The following is a 27483-nucleotide window of genomic DNA, read 5'->3' as shown; positions in this document are numbered from 1 at the left end:
CTACACAAGCACCTGCTGGGTGATATCTGCATGCACGAGACACTTCCATTTTCCTCTCTAGGAAATGATGTAGGTCTGCTCTCCAGAGGCCATTCTAGTTGAGCATTGTGAGTGTACAGAGGAAATTATGTAGAAGTTTTGGGCTTGTAGATCTGGCTCTATAGAGGCACTGTCTTCACCCCCAGAGACTCCCAGCCTTCACCCCCACTGTTCTCTCCTTCTGCAGGGGAAATCTGCGCATTCAAGATCCACGGGCAGGAGCTTCCCTTTGAGGCTGTGGTGCTCAATAAGACGTCTGGGGAGGGCCGGCTCCGTGCCAAGAGTCCCATCGACTGTGAGCTGCAGAAGGAGTATACGTTCATCATCCAGGCTTATGACTGTGGTGTGGGGCCTCGGGAAGCAGCCTGGAAGAAGTCACACAAGTGAGCCTCCTGTCTCCCACTTCTGCCCTGGACCATCCACTCCCATTCATTCTGTTTACAAACTGTTCTTTAAGTGTGTCCACCTACAGCTCGCACCAGTGGTACGCTTGGAAGGTGGTTTAAAACTCCCAGTTCTATCAGCATCCCCTTGCCTAGGAGCAGGAAGTGGGCTATGGTGGTGGTGCTTGGGGGAGGGGTACTCATGTTACAACTAGTCATATTGAAAAAAGACCCAGATGCGGCCAAGATGATGGTGGGTGCTCCCAGAGCATCTACACAACCTGATTTCTACCCCCAGGAATCCTGTACCTGCCTTTCTTCTCTGGAAGAGACTCTTAGGCCACCCCTAGAACGGAGTGCAAGCATTACTTCCTCTAGGAAGCATTCTCTAACCCACCTCGCTCCTAAACTTTTCTCTGCATTTCTCCAACGTTCTTTGATTCTCTTTTTCACACACTTCTCACCTTGAGTCAACATTGTTCTTTCCCTTACGGAGTTTGGCTCAGAGGATAACACAGTTGACTTCTTCCTGAATGGAGGAAGGAGTGAATAGATGAAGGGAACAGGGAAAGGGGAGAAGACAGAGAAGGAATGTATTGCCTGAGGTGAGCAATAGGGAATGAGAGATTTGTTCAGCATCAAGGGAAGAGCAGGTTGCTTCTGTTGGTACCCAGAGGGAGGGAAGACAGAGCACTCGGGTAACAGTTGCCCTGAGCACCTTGAGGCCTCTTCACTCACATGGCCTTGGCCTGGATCAATGCCCCACAACCATGGTGTGATTCCTTCTTTACCATGCATTCTTCTTTCTGATTGGTGCTCCAGGGCTGTGGTCCACATCCAGGTGAAGGATGTCAATGAGTTTGCACCCACCTTCAAAGAGCCAGCTTACAAGGCCATCGTCACAGAGGGCAAGATCTATGACAGCATCCTGCAGGTAGAAGCCATTGACGAGGACTGCTCCCCCCAGTACAGCCAGATTTGCAACTATGAAATTGTCACAACGGATGTGCCTTTTGCCATTGACAGAAATGGTAAGTGTCCTGAAAAGATCCCAGCACTGTCAAGGAAACAAATTTACTGTCCCTGCTCTCAAGACCAAGAGGGCCCCAAATGGTACCACCCTAGAGACCTTTTATCTATCTAGACACCATGACCCAATTCTTTACTTGAGTTGATGGCTCATATATAATTAGAACCTTTTGACTTCTAAACTACTTTCAGAAAACCCCAGGAACTTCAATAACTATTGTCTGGAGAACTCATAATCTGATACATTTGAATACAAAACAAAGACGGTGTCCTGGAATAATTAATTATTATCTAGGTGTGTGCCTCGCATCACCTTGGGCACATCTGGATGCCTTTCAATATTCTTAGTTATAACATGGCCCCCCCTCCCCCAGTCACCACCACAACTTGCTTTCTGCTCCCAGGAAAATAGATACTAACAGAACTGAGAATTTTAAGCTACCTTCCAACCATAACTTTGTTAAGAAATCTTTAAAACTCTTGCCAACCTTCCCTTTGAGAATTTCAACTGTAGCAGTGCCTTCCTCCCAGTTTGAATTGAACTGAAAATGGTCCCATAAAACCATTTGGATATTTCTCATCATCATTAATGTGAGTCTTATAGTATACACATGGCCAGAGAGTCCAATCAACTCAGTCCACTTGGATCCACTTGGATTATAACTTGATTGTAATGAAGAAGCACTATTTGCTAAGTACATCGCTCACTATTAGAGTGAGTTGTGTGGGTGTCTGTATATTATCCCCACTTTGTTTCTGAGAACATTTGAGTAGCACAGAAGGATGCAAAAGTTGCAAGCCCTGAAGCATTCTGTAACCAAGTGTTAGCTTGAACAATGGGCTCAGAGAGGAGCTAGAATGGAACTCAAGAGAGACACAAGCTCACCCTCATGGAGATTACCAAACAGCAATGGAGAAAGTGAGGTGGAGGGAGAGAGAAGGAGGAGGAGAGGGAGGGAGGGGGAGAATATTAAGGGAAAATGAAGAGTAAAACCATGTACAAAACGTGCTGGGAACTGGAGTTAGACTGAAGATTAGATTTGAGAATCTTTCTAGCCAACATCTACAGGGGAAACAAATTAGTCACTTGCTCCTAAGTCTTCAGGAATGCTTCATCGCATTGAGATGAAAAGGAAGCTGCCTCTGTGATATAATCTTCTGCATCTTCAGTACAATAGGAAGGTCCCTAGACAAAGGGAACACCTTCACCTCCACCTTCAAATAGCTTCCCATATGATCTGCCTGACTGTTAAGACACAAGGTTAAAGGGCTCAGGACTAAGAGTTACCTGTTGGGACATCATTATTCCTAACTGTACAGGGCAGGAGATCTGTGCACAGGAAAGGAAGATGGGAATACCAAAGTGAAGATGAGTTCTATTTGTAGAACCATCCAGACCCTCACAGCTTCTTTACTAAGCCAAGCCTACAGGCTGGACTGTACTCACTACACACACACACACACACACACACACACACACACACACACACTTGAGAATTTGGACCATGACAAGTACATGGTAAATACCAATACATTTGAGTGGAGACATCTGTAATTGGTGGTCAAGATCCACTTGGCCTCCTGGTCCTTGTTCTCAAGAGCTCCCAGGGAAAGATAAGATGCAAATTCTTCCATCTGAAGGTAAACTGCCCCAGTCATGAAGATAATTACTCACCTTGATGAGCCATTCAGCTAACATATGCCAATTTATTTCCCTGGCTGTCTCATTAAAAGTGAGTAATGGGCCTTTGCCAGGCCTCTGCCTCCAACTTTGGTTTACAATGTAAAGATGGTGAGGAGAGCTGGCTCGCCTAGAGAGTGTGGGTCCCCAGTAGAGACATTTACAGAAGCAGCTATCCAAATAATGAAGACAGGACCTGGGCAGCTCCCAGTCTAATGAGCTTCCCAGCAGGCTCTTATCCATCACGTCTGTGGTGACCTTCTCAGCTCCTTGAAGTTCTTTGCATGTAAGCAAACCCTAGAAAATGTGGCTGAATGTTAGGTACCTCTCTTGGCCATAGGCTCTTTGCTTTGGGGAAGAAAGAAAGAGACACAGAAGCAGGAAGGGTGGAAGATATTAGGTAGAGCCAGAATGACTTCCTATACCTACAGACCCAACCTCTTTCACCTGTAGACCCTTGACCTTTCTTGCCGAGCCTTGGAAGTATCAACCCAAAGTCATTGTGGGGTTCTGAAGTCATGGATGGGGGTGTATTCAGAATACTCACCACATAAGCAGTGCTAAGTGAGGCCACTATCTATTGTCATTAGATATTTCTTCCTGTGACTGAGGCATGGAGTTTAGCCACTCCCCATGCAATCTGGGCTGAGATGATGAGCATATAACTATAAAGTGAGGATTGTATTACCACCTTGGAAAGTTTTAGATCTGGGCTAGGCGGTATACAGGCTCTATCTGCTTGCTCTAAGCCAACTCTCTTAGATAAACAGAACCCGGATCCTTGTTTTCATTAGACATGTGGAGAAACTGAACCCTTGGGTGGGAAGAATTTCCCAATACTGTTGGCACTTGGGGCTTACCACAACAAACCTCATCAATGATAATTGAAAGGAAGAGGTTGGAGTTTAGGTTCATAAACAGTGTACAATAAAATCACCAAGGAGACAGAAAAGGGGGAGGTCGCAGTTTGTTCCCCCAACAAAGAACAAGTACACAGTCATGCATAAATACAAACAGCAATCTAAGACAGCTTGAGATCGAAGTAAGAAATTACAAGACAATGAAAACCTATTGAGAATAACTGCACAAAAAATGGGTAAGAGCATCTGTTTCATTTCACCTATATCATCTCTTCCCACAGGCTGGTGGTGCCCAGCACAGAGAAGAAATTCCTTTACTCACATATTCCTCCCACAGAGATAAGTATAGCACACTGAACAACCAGCTTTCCTAGTCTTTCAAAACAGTTCCAGGTGAATTACCTCAGCATTATCCCACCCTGGTCACTGGAGAGGACAACATGGACAAGATGTCAGACAATAGCTAGAGAAAAATCCAATGGCCAGGAGCTCTCAGTGTCAGCCATGTGGCAGAAACCACAGTGGTCTTCAGTGGCCTGCTCTGCAGAGAACACCGGAAGTCTTCACTGGGCACCTCCATCTCCCTCTTGGTCACTACTGCACGGCCCCTGTAGCTTTCATTATTATGCTCTCCTGCAGTGTCTAGCCTAGTGGATCAGCGCCATCAACCACATAGGAAGCCAACAATAGCGCAGTAGAAATAGATCCTCTCCCCTTTTACTACTAAAGGGCCTATAGCTTTTCACTCTTTCAGTCTCTGGGTGTTTAAACCACTATGCCTCTTCTGCCTCTCATCAGGAGATAACCTACCTCACCCAGGGGCACCCAACCAGACACCAGTACAACCAGTGTATCATAAGCAAATGATGTATGTACCTGGTACCAGCATTGGCTGGGCATAACATATGTGCTTGTGATTATTTACATGAATTATTCAGGATCGTTCACCTTTATCCATAGCCATGAGCAGCTAGCCTCAACTCCTCCTATTATCAGGTCTCTCAACTGAACATGTACCTGCAGCTATCACATGTAGCTGTGTGCATGCCTTCCAGCCCTTACCTCCCATCACCAATCCCCCCCCCACAATCACATTCACTCTACAGCTGGCCCTCATAGATGTGCAGATGTGCATTGTAAGCTCTGAAGCCTCTAACTATAGGTGTGTATGAAGCCGCCCACCCTACTACTGCCCATTGGCTCAGTATGTTCATAGTCAATCCTTGTAGCCACACAAATGGACACAAGCAGCCCCAGCTGCATTATCTCATTGTTTGCACCACTGCCATGTTTGCATGTATAGCTAGTTCCTACATCTGCCTGGGTAAGCTTGAGACTTACTGGTACTCATATACAGACAACTGGCCTCATCTCTGTTACTGGCTCCCATGAATGAAATGGGTAAACAAAACCAGTCTTTATAATAGGGTATGTGCACATTACTGGCCTTATGCTTGAAGCTGTGTGCATGTACAATACCCATACCCATACACATACCCAGTTGGCTTTACCCCAACTCATATCATTGTGTGCATACCTGCTGCCAGTTAGATGCTCAACATCTGTTGTGTCAGCTGCTTGGCACAGTTATCATAAGGATACCAAGATGTCCCTCTGCCACAGTATCCATTGCAATACCAAGGGCTACATATTGCTGATGTTGTAAACCCCAAATTTCTGGTCCAAGACATCATGTCCTTCCTTTCATACCTGGAACCACATGCTTGACACTAAGTATGGTGCCATGGTGTCTCTCCTCAACCCACACAGTGAAGGTATTTCATTTTTGAAGCCATTCCCAAAAGTCTAGAAAAGGTGACTGAGCTTTCTTCAAATGCTTAGGCAGCTACTGAAGGCTGCAAGTCATTCTCATATAATGACTTAATGTCTCCCACATATAATTTCAGTTCCAGAGTAACCCATGCCCTCTTCTGGCCTCTATACAAGTATGCATGTGGTACACAGACATACATGCAGGCAAAACACATAGAGATCAAAACAAAACAAAATAAGTTAAAATATAAAAAAAAATTTACCAACCAGGAGAAAATAATGTACTATATTGAAAATAATAAAAACAACAATAACAAAAAAAACTCTGCCAACAAAGAATACTTTACCTGGCAAATCCATCCTTCAAAAATGAAAACGATGACTTTCCAAGATGAAAAAGTAAAGAGAGTCTAATATCCCTAGACCTATCTTATAAGAAATGATAAGTTACCCTTTGAGCTGAAGCAAAATGATGGTATTTAATATCAAAATGTATGGAAGTCATTGGCACTAATAACTGCATATCAAATTTACAGTATTCTGATACTAATGTAGTGGTAGGTAAATTACTTACAATTATATATTAAGAATAAAAGTATTAAGACCAAGTTTAGCTAAGATAATATATGAATGAATATAAAAGCAGGGAAATTGTGATATCTAAAATGCACACTTGAAGATAGAAGTTACAGAATTTTTACTGAAGTTAAATTGTCAGTTTTTAAAAGACCAGCATAAATATAAGACATTTCATGGAAACCTCTTAGTGACCCCAAAGTAAATTATTGTAGGTACATAAAAGGGAAAGCAATAAAAATACACTACTACAGAAAATTATCAAGTCACAAAGAAAGTAAAAGGAAACAATGAATAAAATCAGGATCTGGAAAATAATTTAAAATAATGAAATTATTAAATTAAATAATTAAATAATTAAAATAATGAATATTAAGTCCTGATGTATTGATAATTACTTTAAGTGTAAATAAACTTTAAGTGTAAGTGTAAGTGTAAATAATTTACTTAAAGTAAATTACTTTAAGTGTAAGTGTAAATAATTTAAAATAATGAAATTCTAAAATTAAAAATAATTAAAATAATGAATATTAAGTCCTGATGTATTGATAATTACTTTAAGTGTAAATGGACTAAATTCAACAATCAAAATTCACAGAATGATTAAATGAGAGGAAGAGGGTCAATATCTAATGGTCAGGATAGATTTATCAATAGGCTAACACAACTGTTAAAAAGAAACCACATGCATATAGCATTAAAGCATCTAAATATACAAAGCAAATATAGATCTGAAAGAAGAAACAGGAAATACCACAATAATAGCAGGAGTCTTTAATACCCACCTTTAGAAATGGACAGATCATCTGGATAGAAAAATCAATAAGAAAATATTGCACTTAAATTATACTTTAAGACTCAACATATACAGAACATTTTCTCAACAGCAGCAGAATACAAAGCACACAGGAGACAGATTCAGGATAGATAATATTGGAGCACAAAGCCAGCTTTAAGAATAAAATCATATCAACCACAGCTGTATGAAACTACAGAATAATAGCAGGAGGAGAGCCAAAGATGGAATATTCACAACAAGGTGGAAGTTACGTAATGTTCATCTGACCAACCAATGGGCAGAGGATTACCAACAGGGGATGAAAGACCATCTGGAGATAGATGAAAGTTGACATGTAACACATCCAAACTTAAACTGTTGAAAAAGCAGTTCTAAGAAGGCAATTTGTGATGGTAAAAGTCACTTTAAAAAAAAAAAAAAAGGACAGAAAGAAGAAACAAGAAATAACACAATAATAGCAGGAGTCTTTAATACCCACCTTTAGAAGTGGACAGATCATCTGGATAGAAAAATCAATAAGAAAATATTGCACTTAAATTATACTTTAAGACTCAACATACACAGAACATTTTCTCAACAGCAGCAGAATACAAAGCACACAGGAGACAGATTTTTTTTTTAAAGCACACAGGAGTCTGTTTTTTAAAAAGGACAGAAAACTTAAAACAACTTGCTATTGAACCTCATGAAAATATTAAAAAAAAAACAAAGAAAGTAAAAAATTAGCAGGAAGGTGGGCTAACCATGATCAATACAGAATAAGTGGGAAAAAACAGGCAAACAATAGACAATAAATCAGTGGCAGATACTCTGGAAAGATAAAATTGACAAACCTTTAGCTACAGCAGAGGGACAAAAAGGAAACAAGAAAATGGATACTGCAGAAATACAGAGGAAAGCAAGATAATGCTGAACATGACTATGCCCCAGCCAACTGACTAGCCTAAAAGAAATGCACTCTTTCTTAGGATCATATAGTCTACCAAGACTGGGTATGTAAAACGAGCAAGGGGATTGAATCAGTAATTTTAAAATGTGGTCTTCTATACATGGACGCCCAGGACTCGATAGTTTCTTAGCCATCTATCAAATATTTAAAGACTAACTAGAACCAGTTCTTCTCAAAGTCTCCTTAAAAAATTAAAGATGAGAAAGTACTACCCAACTTACTTAAAGGCTGAAGTTACCTCTATATCAAAATCAGATAAAGATACTATATTTTAAAAAAAACAAAACAAAAAAAAAACAAAAAAAAACAAGGGTGTACCAGTATCCACAAGGAACTTAAAAGTAATCCTCACTTCAACAAAATACTAGCACAATGCTTTAGTTACTTTTCCTGTTGTGGTCAAATGTTCTGACAAAAGTGACTTGCAGGAGAAAAGCTTTATTCTGGCTCATAGGTCAAGCACAGTCCATCTTGGTGGAGAAGACAAGACAGCTGGTTACATCTCTTGAATAGTGCTAATCTGTTTGGCAGCTAGTTACAGGTGCCTTGTTGCCTCTCTCCCTGTCTGGAACTCTAAGCTTGCTCACATACCTTTCCTCTGCCAACAAATTACCTTTAAGTTCAACTTTATACAAGTTCTCATGAAGCAGCAGAAAAAAAGCCAGATTCTTGGACAAAATATAATGCAAATTGACCCTAGCTCAATTCCTAATAAGAGTCTGTGTTCCCCTCTGAAACCTTATAAACCAGGCCTCTGCTATATATGTTTCTTCCAGCATTGTCTTCAACCCCACCACCACCACCAGAGTGTCCTATTAAGCTCTATCTACAGTACTCAAGGTATTTCATAACTCAGAATTCCAACGTGTTCCAAATTCCTCCCACAAACCAATCCCAAAGGCCTAAGAACTACATAGTCAAGTTCATCTTGCATACTACATGTCAAGTCCCCACTTACCATTATGAAACTGTGTCTTAGTTACTTTCTCACTTCTATGATTAAGATACCTTAACATAAGCAATTGAAGGGAGAAAGAATTTGGTTTGGCTTATTGTTTCCAGGGCCTTGTCTCATTCAGTGTTCTATTTTTGTGAAGAGACACCATGACCACAGCAACTCCTATAAAGGAAAACATTTAATTGGGGCAGTCTTACAGTTTCCGAGGTTTAGTCCATTATCCTCATGGTGGGAGGCATGGCAGCACACAGGCAGACATAGTGCTGGAGAGGTAGCTGAGAGTTCTACACCCAAATCCACAGGCAGCAGGAAGAGAGAGACAAGGGGCCTGGCTTGAGCTTTTAAAACCTCAAAGCCCACCCCCAGTGACGTACTTCCTCCAACAAGGCCACACCTATTCCAACAAGGCCACACCTCTCTGTCAAGTAGTGCCACTCCCTACTGACCAAGCATTCAAATCTACGAGCATATAGGTAAGGGAACTCTTATTCAAACCACCATAGGGCTACAGTACATCCTGGCAAGGAGGGGCTGCAGGCATGTAAGGCATGGTGGCAGGAATGGGCTAACTGTTCATATTTTATCCTTACTCAGGAAGCAGAGGGTTAACAGGGAATGATGATGGGCTATTAAAGCCTTAAGGCTCACCCTCCAGTGACCCACCTTCTCCAGTGAAGCCCCACCTCCTAAAGATTTTGTAACCTTTCCAAATAAAACCATCAGTTTGGGAGTAACTGATATAGTAGATGAACCTATTGGGAATATTTCACATTCAAAGCATAACACACACTAAATTCAATAACATTAAAAAAATTATACACCATGATCAAGTGAAATTTATCTTTGGGATAGAAGGAAGATTCACCACACACACACACACACACACACACACACACACACACACACACAAATGAAATGATGTAACATACCGTGTTTACCAAATCAAAGACAAATAAACCATATGACCATTTGGGTAGATGCAGAAAGTGTATTTGACAAAACATCGATATTTTTCACGATAAAACACAAACTTCTTAGCAAACCAAGAGGATAGGCAGCAGGGCAAGAACAAAAAACATTTAACTGAAACTCTTTTTGCAGTAATAAAGGAATCAACAAAGCAGGACAGCAGCCTACAGAAGAAAGAGAATATTCAAAAGCTGTATACACAGTAATGAGTTATGCAACACATACAGGGGATTAATCAAAGTCATTAGAAAAATAAGTGCTAAGCACCTGAATAGACTTCCTCCTAAAGAAAACGTAAAAGGGCCAGCAGGCATGAGAAAAAATATTCAGTGTCACCAACCATAAATGAAACACTAATTAAAACCTCAATGAGGTGTCACTCCTCAACTGTCATATTGCCTTTATCAAAAAGCCAAGAATTTCAAAGCACAAACGTTATAAGGTAGTTGAAGAAAAGGAAGCCCTTTTATGGTTGGTTGGGATGTACATTTATACAGCCATCTGTTACAGAAAACAAAAATTAAAAATAAAATTACTATATAATCTTAACACTTCCAGTCCTGGGAAATAAAGTAAGTTTCTTGAGGCAATAAAGGGGCGATAATGTACACCCATAATTCATTGCAACACACCTTGCAATAGCCAAGACATGGCACCCTAAGGTGTCTGTAGACAGATGAATAGAAAAGAAAATGAAAGAGCTTTGCCCCCACACACAGAGTGATACATACAGACATGTACATTGAAAATTATTCAATCTTAGAGGAAGGGAAGTGGCTCTTGTACAACAAGTTTGTAACCTATAGGGCATCACACTTGGTGAAATAAGCAAGACAGAACAACAAATGTCATATGATCTCACGCATATGTGAAGCTAGAAAAAAGTTGAATTTATAGTAATAGAGAGGATGATGGTGTTCACTAGGGATATGGGGGTGGGAAAAATGGAAGTCATCAGTCAGAGTGTGTAAGCATTCAGTTATATGTGGAATCAGTATTGGGGACCTAGTGACAGTATGACAACCATTGTTGCTATGGATTATATGCATTACAAATTGAATTTTGAAGAGTGTAGATCTCAAATATTCTCAAACACATTCAGATGACTATGAGAGGTGTAAATATATCAAATATTAAAATATTGACTATGGAGTTCATTTCAAGGAGTTCAGTTATATCAAATTGTCACACTATACACTTGGTATGATATAGATATAAACAGGTACCCAAAAGGTTTCCATATTAAGACTTGGTATCCAGGTAGTGAACACAAACACTGAGAGATGATTGGATCCGGAAGATACTGACCCATCAATAGATGCGCTCACTGATGGCATTGTTAGGAGGGTGTGGGAACTGAGAGGGGGCTGGGAAAGAAGTAAGACACTGGGCGTGACCTATTTCTTTGTGGGATATATCTTGTCCATAGCCCTTCTCCGGGCTCTCCCTGCTTCCTGGCCCACTGTGAAGCAAGCATCTTTGCCAACTCAATGCTCTTGACATTCTGTCTCATCTTGGGCCCAAAAGTAATGGAGTCAACTGACCATAGACTAAAACCCCTGAAACCATGACTCCAAATGTATCTTTTCCTCTTTTGAATTGTTCCTATCAAATATATGTCACAGTGACTTAAAGGCTGACAACACATAGGGTTTGTCAATTGTACCTTATAAATCTGAGGAAGGCCCACAAATGCTTCCTCACCTGGGAGGAGCAGGGGTGAGAGTCCTAGACAACTTAGTTCAGCCTTGTCTTGAAGGTTTATCAATGAAGTTGGAATTAAATATCTGAGCAAGTTGATACAACAAGGAACTTGCTAGGATGTGACACCTAGAGGAACAGCATCGTGCATGTCTGCAGTTTGTTGTCCTTTGCCATCTTCCCAGAACCAAGTTTTACATGAGGGATTGACTCTGCAAAGATCTGGGCAGTTTCACAGTAACTGCCATAGATCACCAAGCACAGTTGCACAGCTCCAGAAGGTGGCCACAAGTGAAATGCCATCAGCAAGAGGATGGAGAACAGTGTGCTGACTTCACCCGTCTCTCCCACTTTTAATTTCTTAAAAACACAAAGGAATAATAACTTCATTAATATGCGAGGTAAAATTCTGATTGTCCATTAAGGGTTAACCTCCAAGTTCACTTAGACTTTGATAGCCAGACCCAGGACCTCAGCTCACCTAATTTTACTGAGGCCCAGGTCTGGTAAGCAGCCAGAAGGTAGAAATTCACTCGTAGGTGGAGTGAAAGATACATCTACAACAGACACACAGATGATGGGTTTTTTCTCCCCTCACTGAGCATTCAAAGCATTTTTAAATGTGTACCCCCTCCCCAAAACAACCCTTTCCCATGCAACAATGGGCCACATTATTATACCCTCATTTGTGACCTAATGTTTCAAGTTCTTTGCTTTGAAAGTCATTTCCACATGTGTGGAGCTGCTGGTGGTGGTGGAGAAAGTGAATTAGTCTCCCAGACAGTTTCATTAAGACTTGTTCCGGAAGTAGAGCTGCAACAAATTGAGCTAAAGATTCCGTCTGTGTGTTTATTTTTCTGCTACAATCAATAGTGCTTTGTCAGCTTAATGCTACACCAATTGTCAACCCTGAGCCCCCCTCTTTTTAAGTGGCTTGGGTTTCTGGAGTCATTTCATTCTGAAGAAAGAGAAATACTTCTGTTCAGAATTCAATCTGGTGCTGCAGAAACATTTCTTGTGTTGAACTGAAGGTACTTCTTGGCAGAGTCCCTCCCTGTGTTGAGGCCAGCCACAGACCAGTTTGTAGAGTCTGAAGGTGGTCCTCAACCTTCCTAATGCTTCAACCTTTTGATCCTCATGTTGTGATGACTCCCAACCATAAAATTGTTTTTGTTGCTGCTTCATTACTATAATTTTGTCATTGTGATGAATCGTTGTATATATCTCTGTGTTTTCCATTGGTCTTAGGTGACCCCTATGAAAGGGTCATCCTACCCCCAGAAGGGGTCAGGACCAACAGGTTGAGAATCACTACCATAGGGACTGCTACCAATCCCACGAGCCTCCAGACCTGTGCAAGCCCTCAGAGTAAAACCAGCGTGTGAAAGAAAGTAGGAGGAGTTCTACACATCAGAGAGAAATATAGAATCATAGCAACCCCACTTTTACTCAGAAAATATGGTCCTGAACCAGTAGATGCTGTTGTGTTTTTAAAATTGCTGAGAGCACACAGCAAAAGTGTGTTTCTGCTGCAGTGTCTTGGGTGTTGTCATATTCTCCCAGACACTGGTCAGACCCCGCCTCCCCACCAGAGTGTGCTGGGAGAGGTGAGCGCGGAATCAGCTTCCCCAGTCTTCAGAGCAGTTTGGCTTCCTAAGATGTTGTTGTTGTTGTAGCACGTTACCCCAGTCTGGATGGATAATGTTTAAGTGTTGAAATAAAGTGCTAGGGAAATTTAAAATAGATGTCAGACACAACCGTTCTGTGTTTGTTGATTTGTTTTCTTGTTTCTGTTTTCATAATTTCACTTTTGGGTAAGAAAAGATAATATCTAGAGAGAGAGAAAATAAAAATGGGAATATAGGGAATATGTGGCTCCCAAAAATTGAAGATCTTAATACTCAAAATACTTTAAAATATTGTTTGGCCTTTATTCACACCTCCTCCTCTTGGAACAAAATAACATTCCATCAAAAAACAAAAATAAAACAAACAAACAAACAAACGAACAAAAACCCAGCCAGTCTAAGTTCTGCTCATTAATGACCAAATATTTATTTCTGATCATAATATTAAATTCCTCTGAGCAAACCCCCATGAACGGCTCTGAATACATTATTTGGTCTCTCTTGGAGAAGAAATATGTCTCTTTACTCAGGGCGAGGAATCTGTTATTCTGTGCAGCTTTCAGAAGGGAGGTCACACTTTTTTTTATTGATTTTACTTCCTATTTGGTAGCAAAATAATGTGAGAAGAAGCAGTGAGCATTCCTGGCGACAAGCCTGGATGCTAAAAATGGCGTGCCAGGATGTTGTCTGGATTCCATCTCTTTCCCAGAAACGTCATGGTAGATGAGTACTCTGCCCCACATCAGAGGCACATGTGTGCACTTTCAGGGCAGCTTTCTGGCAGTCCACTACTTGGAAACACAGGCCAATTGGACTCCAGATGTTGCTTGGAATTCTCTAACAGCCCCATTGCACAAAGAGACAACCCCACCTATTGGACCCCAGGAACCTACCACTGAAGCACAAGGGGATTATGGGTGGCAACTATGTTCCCATTTGCCTTCATTTTCACAAAGAGGTAGGGGCCGCCATTTCACTCCCTCTGAAGGCTGATGGGATAGGAAAGAGTGCTGAAGTTAAGTACAGCCTACTCTGTGTGGTCAGAAACGAGTGTGTGCATCCCTATTCTTCAGGCAACATCAGAAACACTGAGAAGCTGAGCTATGACAAGCAACGCCAGTACGAGATCCTGGTAACTGCTTATGACTGTGGACAGAAGCCCGCTGCTCAGGACACCCTGGTGCAGGTGGACGTGAAGCCAGTGTGCAAGCCTGGCTGGCAAGGTGAGCCTGATTTATATTAGTCCTGCTATGTGAAGACCTGGGGTACAGAGGGTGTTTGGTGTGCCCACAAATCTCACAGCACTTGTCTAAAGGTTATTTTAAAGTATAGTTGTATATTCTCACAACTCTTCCATGATATAACCTGCATTTTAGTTAAGACTGTCAGAGACAACTCTAACCACAGTTCTCCCTTGCTCAAATTTCATCAGATTTCAGAACTTGGGGGATATTGCCAGGGTCTCTTGACCTTACCCAAGCGCGCTGAGCCTGACTGATGTGTGTCAAGTCCTGCATCACTGCTCAGCATGTAGGGAATGTCTGCTGATCTCCATGTGTACCACACAGGGGTGGGAGAGAAGGAAGGAGCCTCTGGATTAGGGGGTTCATGAAAGCCCAGTGCAGGGAAGGGAAACAGTGGCCCTCTGTGGAGCTTCATTTTGTGTCAGTTTAGATCCTTCAGGAAGCAAAGACAGAGCATGTTTCAGTCATCCCCTAGATGACTGACTGAGGGGGAAAGGAAAAGGTAAAGGCAGCTGCATAGATAGCTCTTACAGAGAACTGAGTGGTCTTTAGAATAGTAACAATAACTCTAAGTGACATCACTGGGTCTGGTGACGAAGGAAGGGATGTTAGTCTTATCTCTGTGTTTTGGGTTTGGTGCAGACTTGCTGTGTTTCTTCTACCTGTGTTGAGGATGCTATTACTCAGTCTGAATTCCTCATAGTCCATGGTGCTTTGCAAGGCCACTCCTCTTGTGGCTTCTGCTTGCTGCTTCTTAATAATGTGCCGTTAAGCCTCTGGTCTCACAATTCACCCTCTCTCTATTATTCACTCACGCTTCTATCAAGCACACTGATGCCAAACCACGCTGTAGTGTCAGCCACTCATTCTTAGTGCAACCTAGGACACCTGGACTGGCAGTCATAATGCAAAGACACCTGTAGCTGAGACACTGTCTGGCCTTGCTCTGCTCAGAAGTCAGCTCTCCGTTAGCTTCCACAGCACAACCTGAGATCCCATAAACTTAGAGGAGAGAGCTGGGAGCCCAGGCACTCATCTCTGAAAGAGCTGGTATTTTGTGGACTTGAACAAAGTAGAGAGAAGATAAAATGATAATTAGAGTCACAAGTGTGGGATACACGTGTGTGTGTGTGTGTGTGTGTGTGTGTGTGTGTATATATATATGGGGGAATATGTAAAACAAAGTACAGTACCTTGGATCCGTCTGCTTAGAATCAAGCAACAGAGAAAGAGGGGCATAGTATCCAGGCAGAAAGAATAATTTAAACATTATTCTTGCAATATTATCACTTAAGAATTTGAAGCCAACCTGGGTTACGGAGCAAAACTGTCTCAAACAAACAAACAAAAACCCAAAAAAACCCTACTTGCCTCCCTGAAATAATCCAGGGATGAAGAAAGAAAAGAAAGAAGAGACCATAGCAAACCAGACTGGAATAGGAAACGGGCTTTGCAACTTTAGGAGCCTGAGCTCTAGGATCTAGCAGGCAGGATTCTGCCTGGTTTACTATTGCACTTCTCAGGGTTAGCACAGTGCCTGACCCTCATAGAAGATGCTTAAGAAATGATGGATGAATGAATGAATACCTGAGTAAGAAGTCACTGTTTTCTTTTAACTTGTAAAGATCATATATGAACGGCTAGCCTTTCAAAAGAAAACCCAGGGGGGGAAAAAAGGAAAGGAAGAAAAACAGATGCTTTGCAAGCACGGAGCGTGATCACAATGTTGTTTTAAGTGAGAAAAGCAAAACATGAGGTTGTATCTAAAAAAAAGATCCCAGTACTTTTTGACTTTGACAAACGAGGCACCTACAGACTTGGGAATAAGTGCTCATGTCTATATTTAAACATTATTTATAGAGTTTTGTGCTTGTTAAATCTATGCAAATTTAGCATTAAGTGTATGATAAAAAAAAAAAAAAACAGGCTTGTCATCATGCTTAATTTTGCGTGTGAAGGGTGTACCAGACACGTACCCTGTGGTGTCTAATGCTGCTGAGAATGTGTGTAAGTGATCTTGGACAACCAGGTGGAGCCTGCTGCCTGTACTGTCTCCAGCCCCATCAGAGGCTCAGGCATGATGAGACCCTCACAGTGTTAAGAGGATTAATGAATGGGCAGTGAGCCCTCAGTTTTTTTTTTTTTTTTTTTTTTTTTTTTTTTTTTTTTTTTTTTTTTTTTTTTTTTTTATGTCTTTCCTGGAACAAAGAAAAGGGGAAAGAATCAGTTCCCTGAATTAGCTCATCATGTCAGGCAGTGATTTACACATGTGTAGTATTAGAATCAGCTGCTCGCTCGGTGGCTCCTTGCCTAAGTTGGTGGCTTGTGGTGGCAGATACTGCCATGCTTTATATGTTGAGAGTCTCTCCCTCCATTTTAGCTGCTGCAAATTCTATCAAATCCCTCTCCTTCTTACTACCCCAGTAGCCTTTCAGATTATAGCTGAATGACTCTCCATTTGTCATGTGCAGGAGTGGTTACAGTAACTTCCTGCCACTTGTCATACACACACACACACACACACACACACACACACAAGCTCCAGAGAACACTTCTCACACTTCTCTCGCCCACCTAACATCTTGGTCCTAGATATGTAGGCACTTCTTACCTCTAGCCCTCCCACCCCGTTATCTCTTCTATTGGTCAAGATTACACGCTATCATCTATATGGACATCTTTCTCTGAGGAAAAACTGTACTCAGATGGCTCCAGGTGTGTTTCTTGCCTGGTCCAGTATCCCAGCTTTGCAGGTCAACTTAGAGTGAGCGATGTCTTGTGGGTCCTTTGTTGCCTGTAGACAAGGCAGGTCACCTCATAGTGATGGGTAGAGAGGTTATAGCCTTTACCTGAAGCATGGCTGAAGGAATACTTTGTATATGGAAGAAGAGCCCAGAGAAGGGAGAAGAGTAGCCTAGCTTTCAGAAACTGTGATTTCTAGGAAATGGAGGAGGCATGATTAGAGAAGTTGAGGGTAAGGTGAGGTAACAGGCTGAGAACCTGAAGTCAGAGTGAGGCGCCTCAGTGAGCTGAAAGCCCTCAGACCCTACCCATACATGTGCCCAGTGAGATTCCCTGTAGTCCTGTGGGAGAGCATGGGCCCCTCCCAGCTCACTTCATACTCGCAGCTGAAGCCAACAAACAACAGCTTGGCAGTTAGAATTCTTGTACCTGTTCTAAGCCATTTCCCTGCAGGCAGGAGGGGATTGCAGCACAGTGAAAACAATCCATCATGTTTTGGAGCCCTGCCTTCCCAGGAGCACTCCCAATCTGCACCCCCACGGAGCCTTCCCTGTAGCCAGCTTCTCCCAGGGAGTTGTCACAGCTGAGCAAGGGGACCTCTCCTAGGTGGAGCCTCCCCAAGCCCACAAGAATCTGCTTCCAGACTCCAGTGACATCCAGAGCACTCTCCTGACTTCTGTCACAATAATTGTCCCCCCACACACTGCCTTGCTCTCCTCCTGGCCTTACCTGTATATCAGACACTGGCTCTGCCACCAGCTTTAGTTCACACTCCAGCCAAGGTGTGGTCTCCTGAGACTATGGTCTCCCAGTTACTGTCCCTTTTCTGTGGGTTGCTCTTGACTTCTCAGAAAGCACATGGGCTCCTTGAGGGCAGAACTGTACTTACTTCTTACAGCTTCTGACGTTGACCTTTCTATCACTTACACAGAGACAAGACTCAAGGGTTAGCTTCACTCCCCGTGTGTGGAGGGGGACTTAGTGGAGATCCCCTTAGAAGCAAGAGGAAGGAAGGATTTGTATGCGAAACAAGAGCCCAGGCATGCTCATCCTTCTCACTCTTGAGAGTGATTCTGGGGCAGTAACATGGACAACTGAAAGGGGCAGCTCACACTATGCAGGTCAGCAGGCTTTACTGGCAGAACGTTCCCTTTTGTGTCTATACATGGAAGAAGCATAAACTGCCTCTTTTTTTTTTAACCAACAGTTGGAAAACTGATGTCCTTAGAGGCACATCCATGTAGGATGAAGGGGACTACATGGTGAAGCCGCAAAGAGGTGCACACACAGGACAGAGGCAGGCTGGTGGTACCATGCCTCTCCTGCAAGATGTAGGGACTGCAGTCATCTTGGTGTGTCAGTTCCCTCTGTTGTTGGCTAGAAATTTGTCCATTGGCCTGGGTGTCCTAAGAGGACATGAGGAAGAATCCACACCTGTGGGGAACAGATTAATCCTCAGTCAATATATATTGTTGCCGTGAGCATGGCCATAGCGAGGAACCCAATACCTCAGAGCCGCAGGAACGGCAGAGCCTTCCCCAGGTCAGGTTCGAGGAAAAGGCAGAGCCTTCCCCTGCCCTGGTTCATGTGCAGATGTTGGCAGTGTTTGTATAGTAAGTATCAATAGTAGTTCTTCCTTGATATTAATGGCCTAAATCTGCCCCCCTCCCCACGGAGAATAGCTAAACCCGCCCCTTTGCTCAGCTGCATGCAGTAAGCCCACATCACTGATATGGATGTATAAAATAAACACACCGAGTCTCTGGCTGCTGCTGCTGGTCTGTCTCCATCAGAGTGCATGACCCACCCACTCCCAGCTTTTTGTAATCTGTCATTTCTTCATTTGCTCCAGTTAGGCCAATACCTAAGCTGTGCAGGTCTCAACATGAGTTGACCCATGCATGAGAGAGAATCCAAGGGGTAGAGTGGAGGCTGTCGGGGGACACAGTGGCAGGAACAGCAGTGTGGCCCAACAGAGATGGAACTGAGCCGTGGGACCTCATGGACCCCTCACTTGGGGATCAATCTGTCCCTCAGAGGTTCATTTCTTGTTCAGTTGTTGGTCTGGAGGGTTTGTGTATTTGGTTTCCTTTTGTCTGTTGTTTAGAGAAATGCTGTTCTTACCCATACTTTTCTTTATGGCTCTTTCTGCTTCCTTGGTTCTCAGACTGACAGCATTCACTCCATAACACCTACATGCCAAGTTATATAACTTCTGCCTAGTCCTGCCAGGTGCGATCCAAACCCCACTACTTCACTTTCCTTTCAGGCAAGATGATACCCTACAAAAGACAGCATTCGAGATGGGCCTTCCTGGTGCCCCATCACTATTTATCCCCTGGACTTGTAATTGACCAGACAACCAGACTAATGGATCTAGGCTTCCCAGATTGCAGAGTCAGCTCTCCGATCCCCAAGAGACTCTCCCATCCCTGAGCCGAGGACTCCAGGATATTAGGCATGCCACACTCAGCAGCTCACCCAAGTCGGCTGCAAGTTTCTCCACGGGCCCAGACAACAGCTTTTCTTCAAATCTCCATGATGATGGCTCCTATTCAAATGAAATGAAAAGAGATGAAGCCATGCAGTTGAATACAGCCCCTGTGTTCTCTAGGGTTTTGAGGATTCTTGAGGTGCAACAAATCACCTCAGATGTTCCACTGTTTCAGCAGTCCAGCTTTCAAAGGAAGAAAATATGACATTTGGGAAGGGAGTATTTTTTAAACCTGAATGGCCCCACAGATCATGCAGGTGCCTTGATAAAAGTGCAGGTTTAGTAAGACTGGGGTAGGTCTGAGTACTACAGGTACATAGTGTTGAGGTTTGGTAAATATAGATGCTGACCGCCAATAAATGGGCAGAAGAGACATAGTGGAATTAAGAATTCCCGGGCTAAGGGTCAGAGGAGAGCACAAGGTGGAGAAGGAGAATGGAGGAGAAGCTACCATGGGATGTTAGGTGAGTCATGAAAACATGGCTCTGAGGGATGGCCAATTGGAGTTAAGAGCAGCCTAGATGAAACGTAGTAAGTACTACCTCAGGGTTATCAATAGGAAAGTAGACTCTAATAGCATAGAGGGTAGATATCTGCCCAGCCCTTGTGCTGTTTACGGCTTATTACTGTTAATATAAAGGTTGTGTGTGCCCTTTATCCTGGAACTAAATGGTTAACAGTGGGGTAGAAACCCTAGATTGGGAATAAATATTTCTGAAGCAGGATAGACTTCATTTTAAGTAAGAAGATCATGCAGAAGACATAATCAAGGCCACAAGAACGTGTCTATAATATTTGCCTTGTAAAGATAGTGGCAGAAAAACTGCTGGTTGGTATTAATTCTATCTTAGTTGTCTCATTAGAAAGAACTGAAGTGCATTTGTGTGTGTGTGTGTGTGTGTGTGTGTGTGTGTATGTGTGTGTGTGTGTGTGTGTGTGTGTGTGTGTGTGTGTGTGTGTGTGTGTAGGAGATGTTCCTACAGTAATATTTCACTGGCCATCAAACAGTTCCCTCATTATAAAGACAGGGCCTATGAAGACCTAATTTAGATATGACCAAGCAGAACTCCTAGCCTTGGGAACAATGGCACACTGTGGATGAAGGACATGTTGTAGGGCCCTGTACAAGAGCAAATGAGACACTGAATTTGAAACAGGCAGGCAGGGGCCCTGGAGAATCCATGCCTGGCTCAAATGTAGATCAATACATAGCTGTGAGCACATAAGAGAAGGTTGTTATAGATCCTACCAATTGTTGGGAAAGTAGGAGGGACCACAGTGTGGCCAGGCATGGAGGAGGAAGACTAGACTGACCAAAGAGGTAGAGATTATGGAAGAAAGACTTCATTGTCATTCTGAGGTCAAGGAGAAGGCCCAGAGCTGTTCATTTGTCAGTGATCTTATCACGGATCTCAGGGGGGAATGGTTTCACTAACCACCAAGGTGAAGGTTGAGTGCGTGGAGACCAGCTAAAAAGAATGATTATTTATGAGTGTACTTTACTAAAGCCAAGTATTTATTCCAAAACAAATTTAAAGTGTTTGGCAGGAAAGAAGGTTAGATGTATAGTCGTAATAGAAGTCCTAAGACTTCATAACTGAGGAGACAAAGTTGCACTTGGATGGTCTGAAGCCTTGTCAAGGATGTACTTCCAACTCCTGTCATGCATCTGTTGCTGGAGTTTTCTCCACAGGTCCAAACATGAGAAAAATCCAGCAAGGGACCAACTGGCTTCATCTCTGCCCTTTCTAAAATTCAGATTAATAATGAAGCGCTTGCTTAAGATTTATTTTCTGAAGGAAACGGATTCAAAATTGTGGGTGATGGGCCCAGTGAGGTGTCCAGATCTGCTCATGGAGCCAAGTCTTTCAGAACTGAGAAGATGGAGCTCCGTCTGTTAAGTGGGTGGTGATGTTATGGTGCTGAGACGCCGGGCTCTGGCAGGAACATAGAATAAAGGAATGCTCGCAGCTTCTCCACTGTATGCTGGGTGTCCAAAATGTCCCTTTTACACTACTGACTCTTTTTAAAGGAATAATCCCCTCTTAAAATGCGTCTGTCTCCTTCAGTAATAATAAATTAAGCCGAGTTCCAAAAACTGTAGCCCATAGGTAAGTCTAGGGAATCACTTGTTTTTGTAAAACCACAAGCTAAAGTAATGTATTTATTGTATTTTTAAATGATTACCAAAATATCAAAATATCAAAAACAATCAAAAGAATATTGTTTTATAGCACATGGGCATTGTAAGAAATTCAAATCTGGGTCCCAAAAGGTTTCCTGGGATACAGCCCCACTCCTTGCAGGTTGCATATGGATGCCCTGAAACAGTGGAGCTGATGACAGAGGCCACCTGCCTCTCAAAATCTAAATATTCACTTTCTAGCCCATGGGGGCTGAGGGAGGAAGTAAAGCTTCCTGACCCCTCCATGACGTTCTTATTGTACATTGTCACCATAGGAAGAAGTGGTTTACTGTATTACGTAGCACAGCCTACAAAGACCAGGACACCAGAGGGACATATTTGTACAAAGGCAAAATATCATAAATCAGACAATTGAAGTGTCATCACACAGAAGACAGGACCAACTCTGTGATGTATGCAACTCAATTCTTTTTTGTAGCTGGGAAAAATGGGCTAAAGAGAGACTAAAGGATTTATTCCAACTTCACAGCTGTTAAATAGCAAGGATGGAATTCAAATCCCTACTTATCAATTGGAAAGCATCGTGAAGTTCAGAAAGTATAAAGGAGGCTAGGGAAAGACTTTGGGAATTCCCAAGGGGGGTATTATCAGCTTTACAACGGCTGCTTTAAAAAGCTTAGAAGACAGACATGACCCCACCATCCTTGGCCAGCATGTTAGGCCCCCAGTTACTCTACTAAATTACGGTGAGACTTGTGTGGAAGGTAGCTAGACTTCAATGGAATGACACCCATTGGACCACCTAAGAAGTGCCCTCTGCAGTGACTCTGGTCTTCTCTGCAGTATCTAGCTCACCTTGTCTTTGTGCAGCTGGTCTAGTAGTAGCACAAAAAAAACAAACCTATGCTTGTAGACTGCCTGTCTCTCAGCTACTGTCTCCCTAAACCAAAAGTTGCCTCCGGTTATCTCACAGGCCAGAGGACACAGAATGAGCCTAGAACTTGAATAGTAAGCTTCATGTACAAAGATGCTAGCCCTTAGTATGGCCCCTTATCATGGGTCAAGAAGATGTCACCTTCCCCTCAAAGAAAATACAGCATGGAAATCCCCTACCTTCCTTTCCATTCATCAGGGTGGCACCTAGTTTATTTGAGGCTCATCTCCAGGGAATCAGTTCCTTCATCTTCTAGCCCCAGTTTCTGTCTCCCCTGCCCCAGTCCTTTTCACTCTCCTTTTTGGGCCCATAACCTACTCTCCACTCATCTCTGTCTGACCTTCAGTATTTCTACAGTCTTCCTCCAATACCACCCTGTTCCTCTCTTGCCCACACAATGCACCCTAACCCCCCACATGGAAAAGCCCTGGAGCCCTGGAAGGCGGAGGGGCACAGGGGTCAAGCACAAGCTATTGATTACTGAGCTGGGCCTGGAATGTGGACTGGACTCAAAGATTAGCTTCACTCCCATCTGGCCACGGGATTTATTTCAGCCATTTCTCTGCCCTAGATTTGATCTCCTCAACAATAAATTATGAATCATAATTCTTGGCCAAACTATTTTTTATCGGATTGTTATGACCAAAAGAGATTGCTGTGTAGAAGTACTTTGCAGTATTTAAATCACTGTGCAAACAATGCTGTAATTAAAATTGGACAAATAAGGGATGCCCTACAGATGAACACACCCTATAGGATACACCAAGACTGTGTGGATTAGCATACCCCACATGTTGGTGCTAAAGACTAGAACTAAAGGAGGCCGTGGGAAATGACACTGTCCAGGCGTGGGGGTGGGGGGCACAGTCCCAGATCCCAGTGGTGAGCTCTGAACTGGAAAGCTACTCCCATTTGGCCTTGGCTTCCTTCAGTGTAAACTCTCCAGGATTAAATAGAAGGCATCTATGGAGGGCCTTGCACAGAACCACATAGGAGGCTCAGCAAACTGTAGCTCGTTTGAGTTCCCTTCTCTCTGATTTTTAAAATCACAATGGGCAATTTTGTTCCAAATAACTAGCAAAGGCCCGAGCGCGGCTGGCTGCTGGAGAGTGACCCTGAGCTCTGCCTTCGCTGAGAGCTGCTAGGCTAAGGCGAGCAGCTTGCTCTGGCTGCCGGCCTCATGGGGCGCTCCGCTATGAATAACGACCTGTTTTGACATCTCTGACACAGCCGATCATTAAGGTGCAACAAATGGCTCTGTAAGGGATGCTGGTTTCCCTACTCAGTGGCATCCTAATGTGCTTAAAGACCTGCCGGATCAAAAGTAGCATGCTCCACCCTGCCCCTGTGTTTGGAAGAAATGGGCCGATAATCTCAGCCCCTGAGGAGGGGTGGATGGCCACAATCCACACAGTATTAAAGACAATAACAATAGCTACTGCTGTCTGAGTAATCACCATTTTGCCAAGTGGCACCTAAGGGCTTGGTACTCTTTAACCCATCCTAAAAGATGCTTACACATTTATAGATGAGGACACTGAGGTTAAAATTTTCCACAGGGTTCATGATATCCAGGTCAGTGCCATCTTGGATACTAGGCTCCCCAGCCTGGTCATGTATGATGCTTCAGAGCACCGGTATCTTTGCAGCACTGCAGCAGAGCTGTGCAAATGAAAAGGGTGCACTCAGAGCCATCCCATGGTATTATTGCACAAGGCAGCTTTGAGGAAAGGCCATGGCCTCCAGGATGGTGGGGGTTGGGGGATCACTCCTCCCTGCAAGCTCACCACTGGGATCTGCCTTCATGCAGGGTTACAGGTGCAGATATGCATCAGCCTCCTTGAGTGACCTCTGGGGAACCACAAAGGGAAAAGGGCGTAGTCAAGCACACACATGCGAGATGTTAAGAGGAGAAACCACGACTAGAATTAGATTTATCATTAGAATCTGTGTGCTCTGCCTTATCGGTTCATGAAACTGGCTGAGCCACATGGTGAGCAGACTGTGGTTTCCACTGACATAGCTAATAAGCTCTTTCATATAGCTATAGTCCAGGGGATGTTACCCCAGAGGAAGTTGGCACTTCAGAAAAACCTGAGTTCAAGTTCAGGGCCTACCACACCTTGACTCCAGAACACTGGACAAGCCAATTAGTTATTCTGAACCGTCAAGTGTGGTATCTGCAAAATGAGGCTAATATCAGCCCTTACCAGGAGGCTGTCACTGGAAGAACTGTGAATGCAAGAATGACCAAGCTAATATTGCTAGTAACAGGAAGCAATATCTGAAACGAACAGAAGCCACTAATATATATGGGGAGTCTGGCCAGTCTCTTGGTCTAGCTTGCTGGCTGTGCTACCTTGGACATCTCAGCCTTAAGTGTGTCATGGTGAAATGAACCTCTTGCCAATCCCTTCCTCAGATGGATAGCATATGCTCTGATGGTGTGCATAAGAAACCCAGCAAAAGGCCTTTGCTTCTTCCTTGCTTTCTGTTGTCAAATGGAAGAGAGCTTTGGCTCTCTCCAGTCAGCTTTGGCGCCATGTTGTTTGTACACCAGCCGGACTCAGTTTCTCATGAACATGGCCCAAGTAGCTGGCAGGCCAGCCCTCTTCTTCCTACACTGTCTTCATCTGAAATAGATAGAATAAGCCCTAAGTCTCCCCATATCTACCACGTGGGCTCTTGGTAGATGGAGAGAACCCTAGATTTGCATTGATGGGTGATGTGATCTTCGGGGCTCTGATGCCACTCTACCATGTAGAAGGTCAGCTGTGGTACAGGATAAATTAGAAAGCTCTCAAAGCTCAAGAAAATGTCCCCAGAGCTTGCTTAGTGTCTGGCCAATAATGAGACCCTGAGCACCATGACCTGCAGTGGTGAAGTGAAGGCAGGCAAGTGAGTAGACTGTGACAACACAGAGCGGCCATGGTAGTAACAAGTGTATCCAGACTGTGATAGTTGAGATGGAAGGTGCTTGTCCCAGTGCTCAGCTGTCCAGGGGAGGTGACTAGCATTTGAAAGGCTTCTCACAGGAGACAGCAGTAAAATTGAGCTCTGAAGGTGACTGAAGTTAGCTAGGTGCCCTGAGAGGCTGGGGAAGGTACAGTGGTGAGAAGTAAGCAACCCACAGGAAAGCTTGCCCAATTAGTTGCTGTGCCCTCAAGGAACTTGTTTGCATCTACCCAATGCATCTTGCTTTATGAGAAAAGGGGACAGACATCCACCATATGGTTGAAGATTTAGCAAAAAGTTATTGCCTATTAGTTTTCAGTGGGGCTTCTGGGGTAGACAATTAATCCTAGACCCTTTCAGAAGGATTCTTTGAGACGGTGGATGTGATAACCAAGTTCTCCTGACTCCCAAAGGGAGAGAGAGAAGGATCCCTGCTTTGTCTTACCGTACATTGTGTAGCTATATAAATATCTGAGGCTGGATAAATCATAAGGGGAAAAGGTTTAGTTTTACACATAGTTCTAGAGTAGGGAAAGTACCAGAGCAAGGTACCAGCATCAGGTTGGCATCTGCTGAAGACCTTATGCTACATCACAACACAGTAGGGAGGTGAGAGGGAAATAGGAGCCAGTAAGAGGAACCAGTGGGAGAGAGAGGCATGGAAGCTGAACTACCTTGTAATGACCCACTCTCCTGGTAACTGATTGAGTCCTATCAGCCCTGGTTTTCTTCCCCTAGCCTTAACCTAGTCCCTTAATAAAATGCTTAATCTCTTAGGAGGGTGTCGTGCGATGACCTAATTACCTTGCATTAGGCATAGTTTAAAACAAGCTTCATTTCTTGCTTTAGTGACAAGGCCTCTGCCAAAGGACAGATGCCACGATGGCTTTGATACCCTCTGTGTCCCCAGTGCCAGTATCTGACTCTGGTCTGAGACTCTGAATCCCTGGGTCATAGCAACCATAGGTTGGTCTGGGGCTGTGAGGCCTTGTCTCCCTGCTGGGAGGCTTTATTAATGACAACAGGATCCTCCACCTGTCATGAGCCTCTTGGGCAAAAAAGCCTTTCTTCTGGGCTACAAACCATAAGCAAATGTTGACAGTATGTTGTTCCTCATCAGACTATAAGGCTTTTGGACTTCGGCCCCCTATAGTTTGGATACGTCAGTTATCCAAACTGAGTATAAGACCCACAATATCAAATCCCAAAGTGCCATATCATTGGCAGTCACATATGCCAGTGGGGTCTTGTGACAAAGACAGAACAGACACTCCTGAGCATAGGAGAAGGATGTTTCTCAGGTGAATGTTATGTGCTCTGCATTTTGGGGAAAACTTTAAGGGAAGCGGCATTTGGGCCATCATAACTGTTAATGCTACTATCTTTACTTACGGAGTTTATGATCATTTTTTTAAGATTAAAAAAAAATGGTAGAGTAATAACCAACTCAAACTTTTTGCGCAGTTGGGCAGGGGAGATGGCTCAGTAAGTAAAGGATGTTCTGTGCAAGAGTGAGGACAGAGGTCTGCCTCTCCAGAACCCCTATGCTGGGATGTGGAAGGGCTCAGTCTGTAGTCCCAATGCTCCTGCCAGAGATGCAAGGTGGGCACGGAAGAGTCCCTG

General features: G+C 43.4%; 1 protein-coding gene across 1 annotated transcript in view; it reads left to right on the top strand.

Annotated features, from left to right (window-relative positions):
• Window positions 1-27483, top strand: part of Clstn2 (calsyntenin 2) — a 583317-nt gene that overhangs the window by 441058 nt on the left and 114776 nt on the right. Inside the window, exons 3-5 of the mRNA XM_076917814.1 lie at window positions 227-422; window positions 1245-1453; window positions 14419-14568. Of these exons, the coding sequence (XP_076773929.1) occupies window positions 227-422; window positions 1245-1453; window positions 14419-14568 (555 nt within the window). The remainder of the gene's footprint in view (window positions 1-226; window positions 423-1244; window positions 1454-14418; window positions 14569-27483) is intronic.

The sequence above is a fragment of the Arvicanthis niloticus genome, chromosome 21 (genome assembly GCF_011762505.2).
Source record: "Arvicanthis niloticus isolate mArvNil1 chromosome 21, mArvNil1.pat.X, whole genome shotgun sequence".
NCBI lineage: Eukaryota > Metazoa > Chordata > Mammalia > Rodentia > Muridae > Arvicanthis > Arvicanthis niloticus.
Note: the sequence above shows the minus strand (reverse complement) of the source record. Positions and strands in the feature narration are given on the sequence as shown.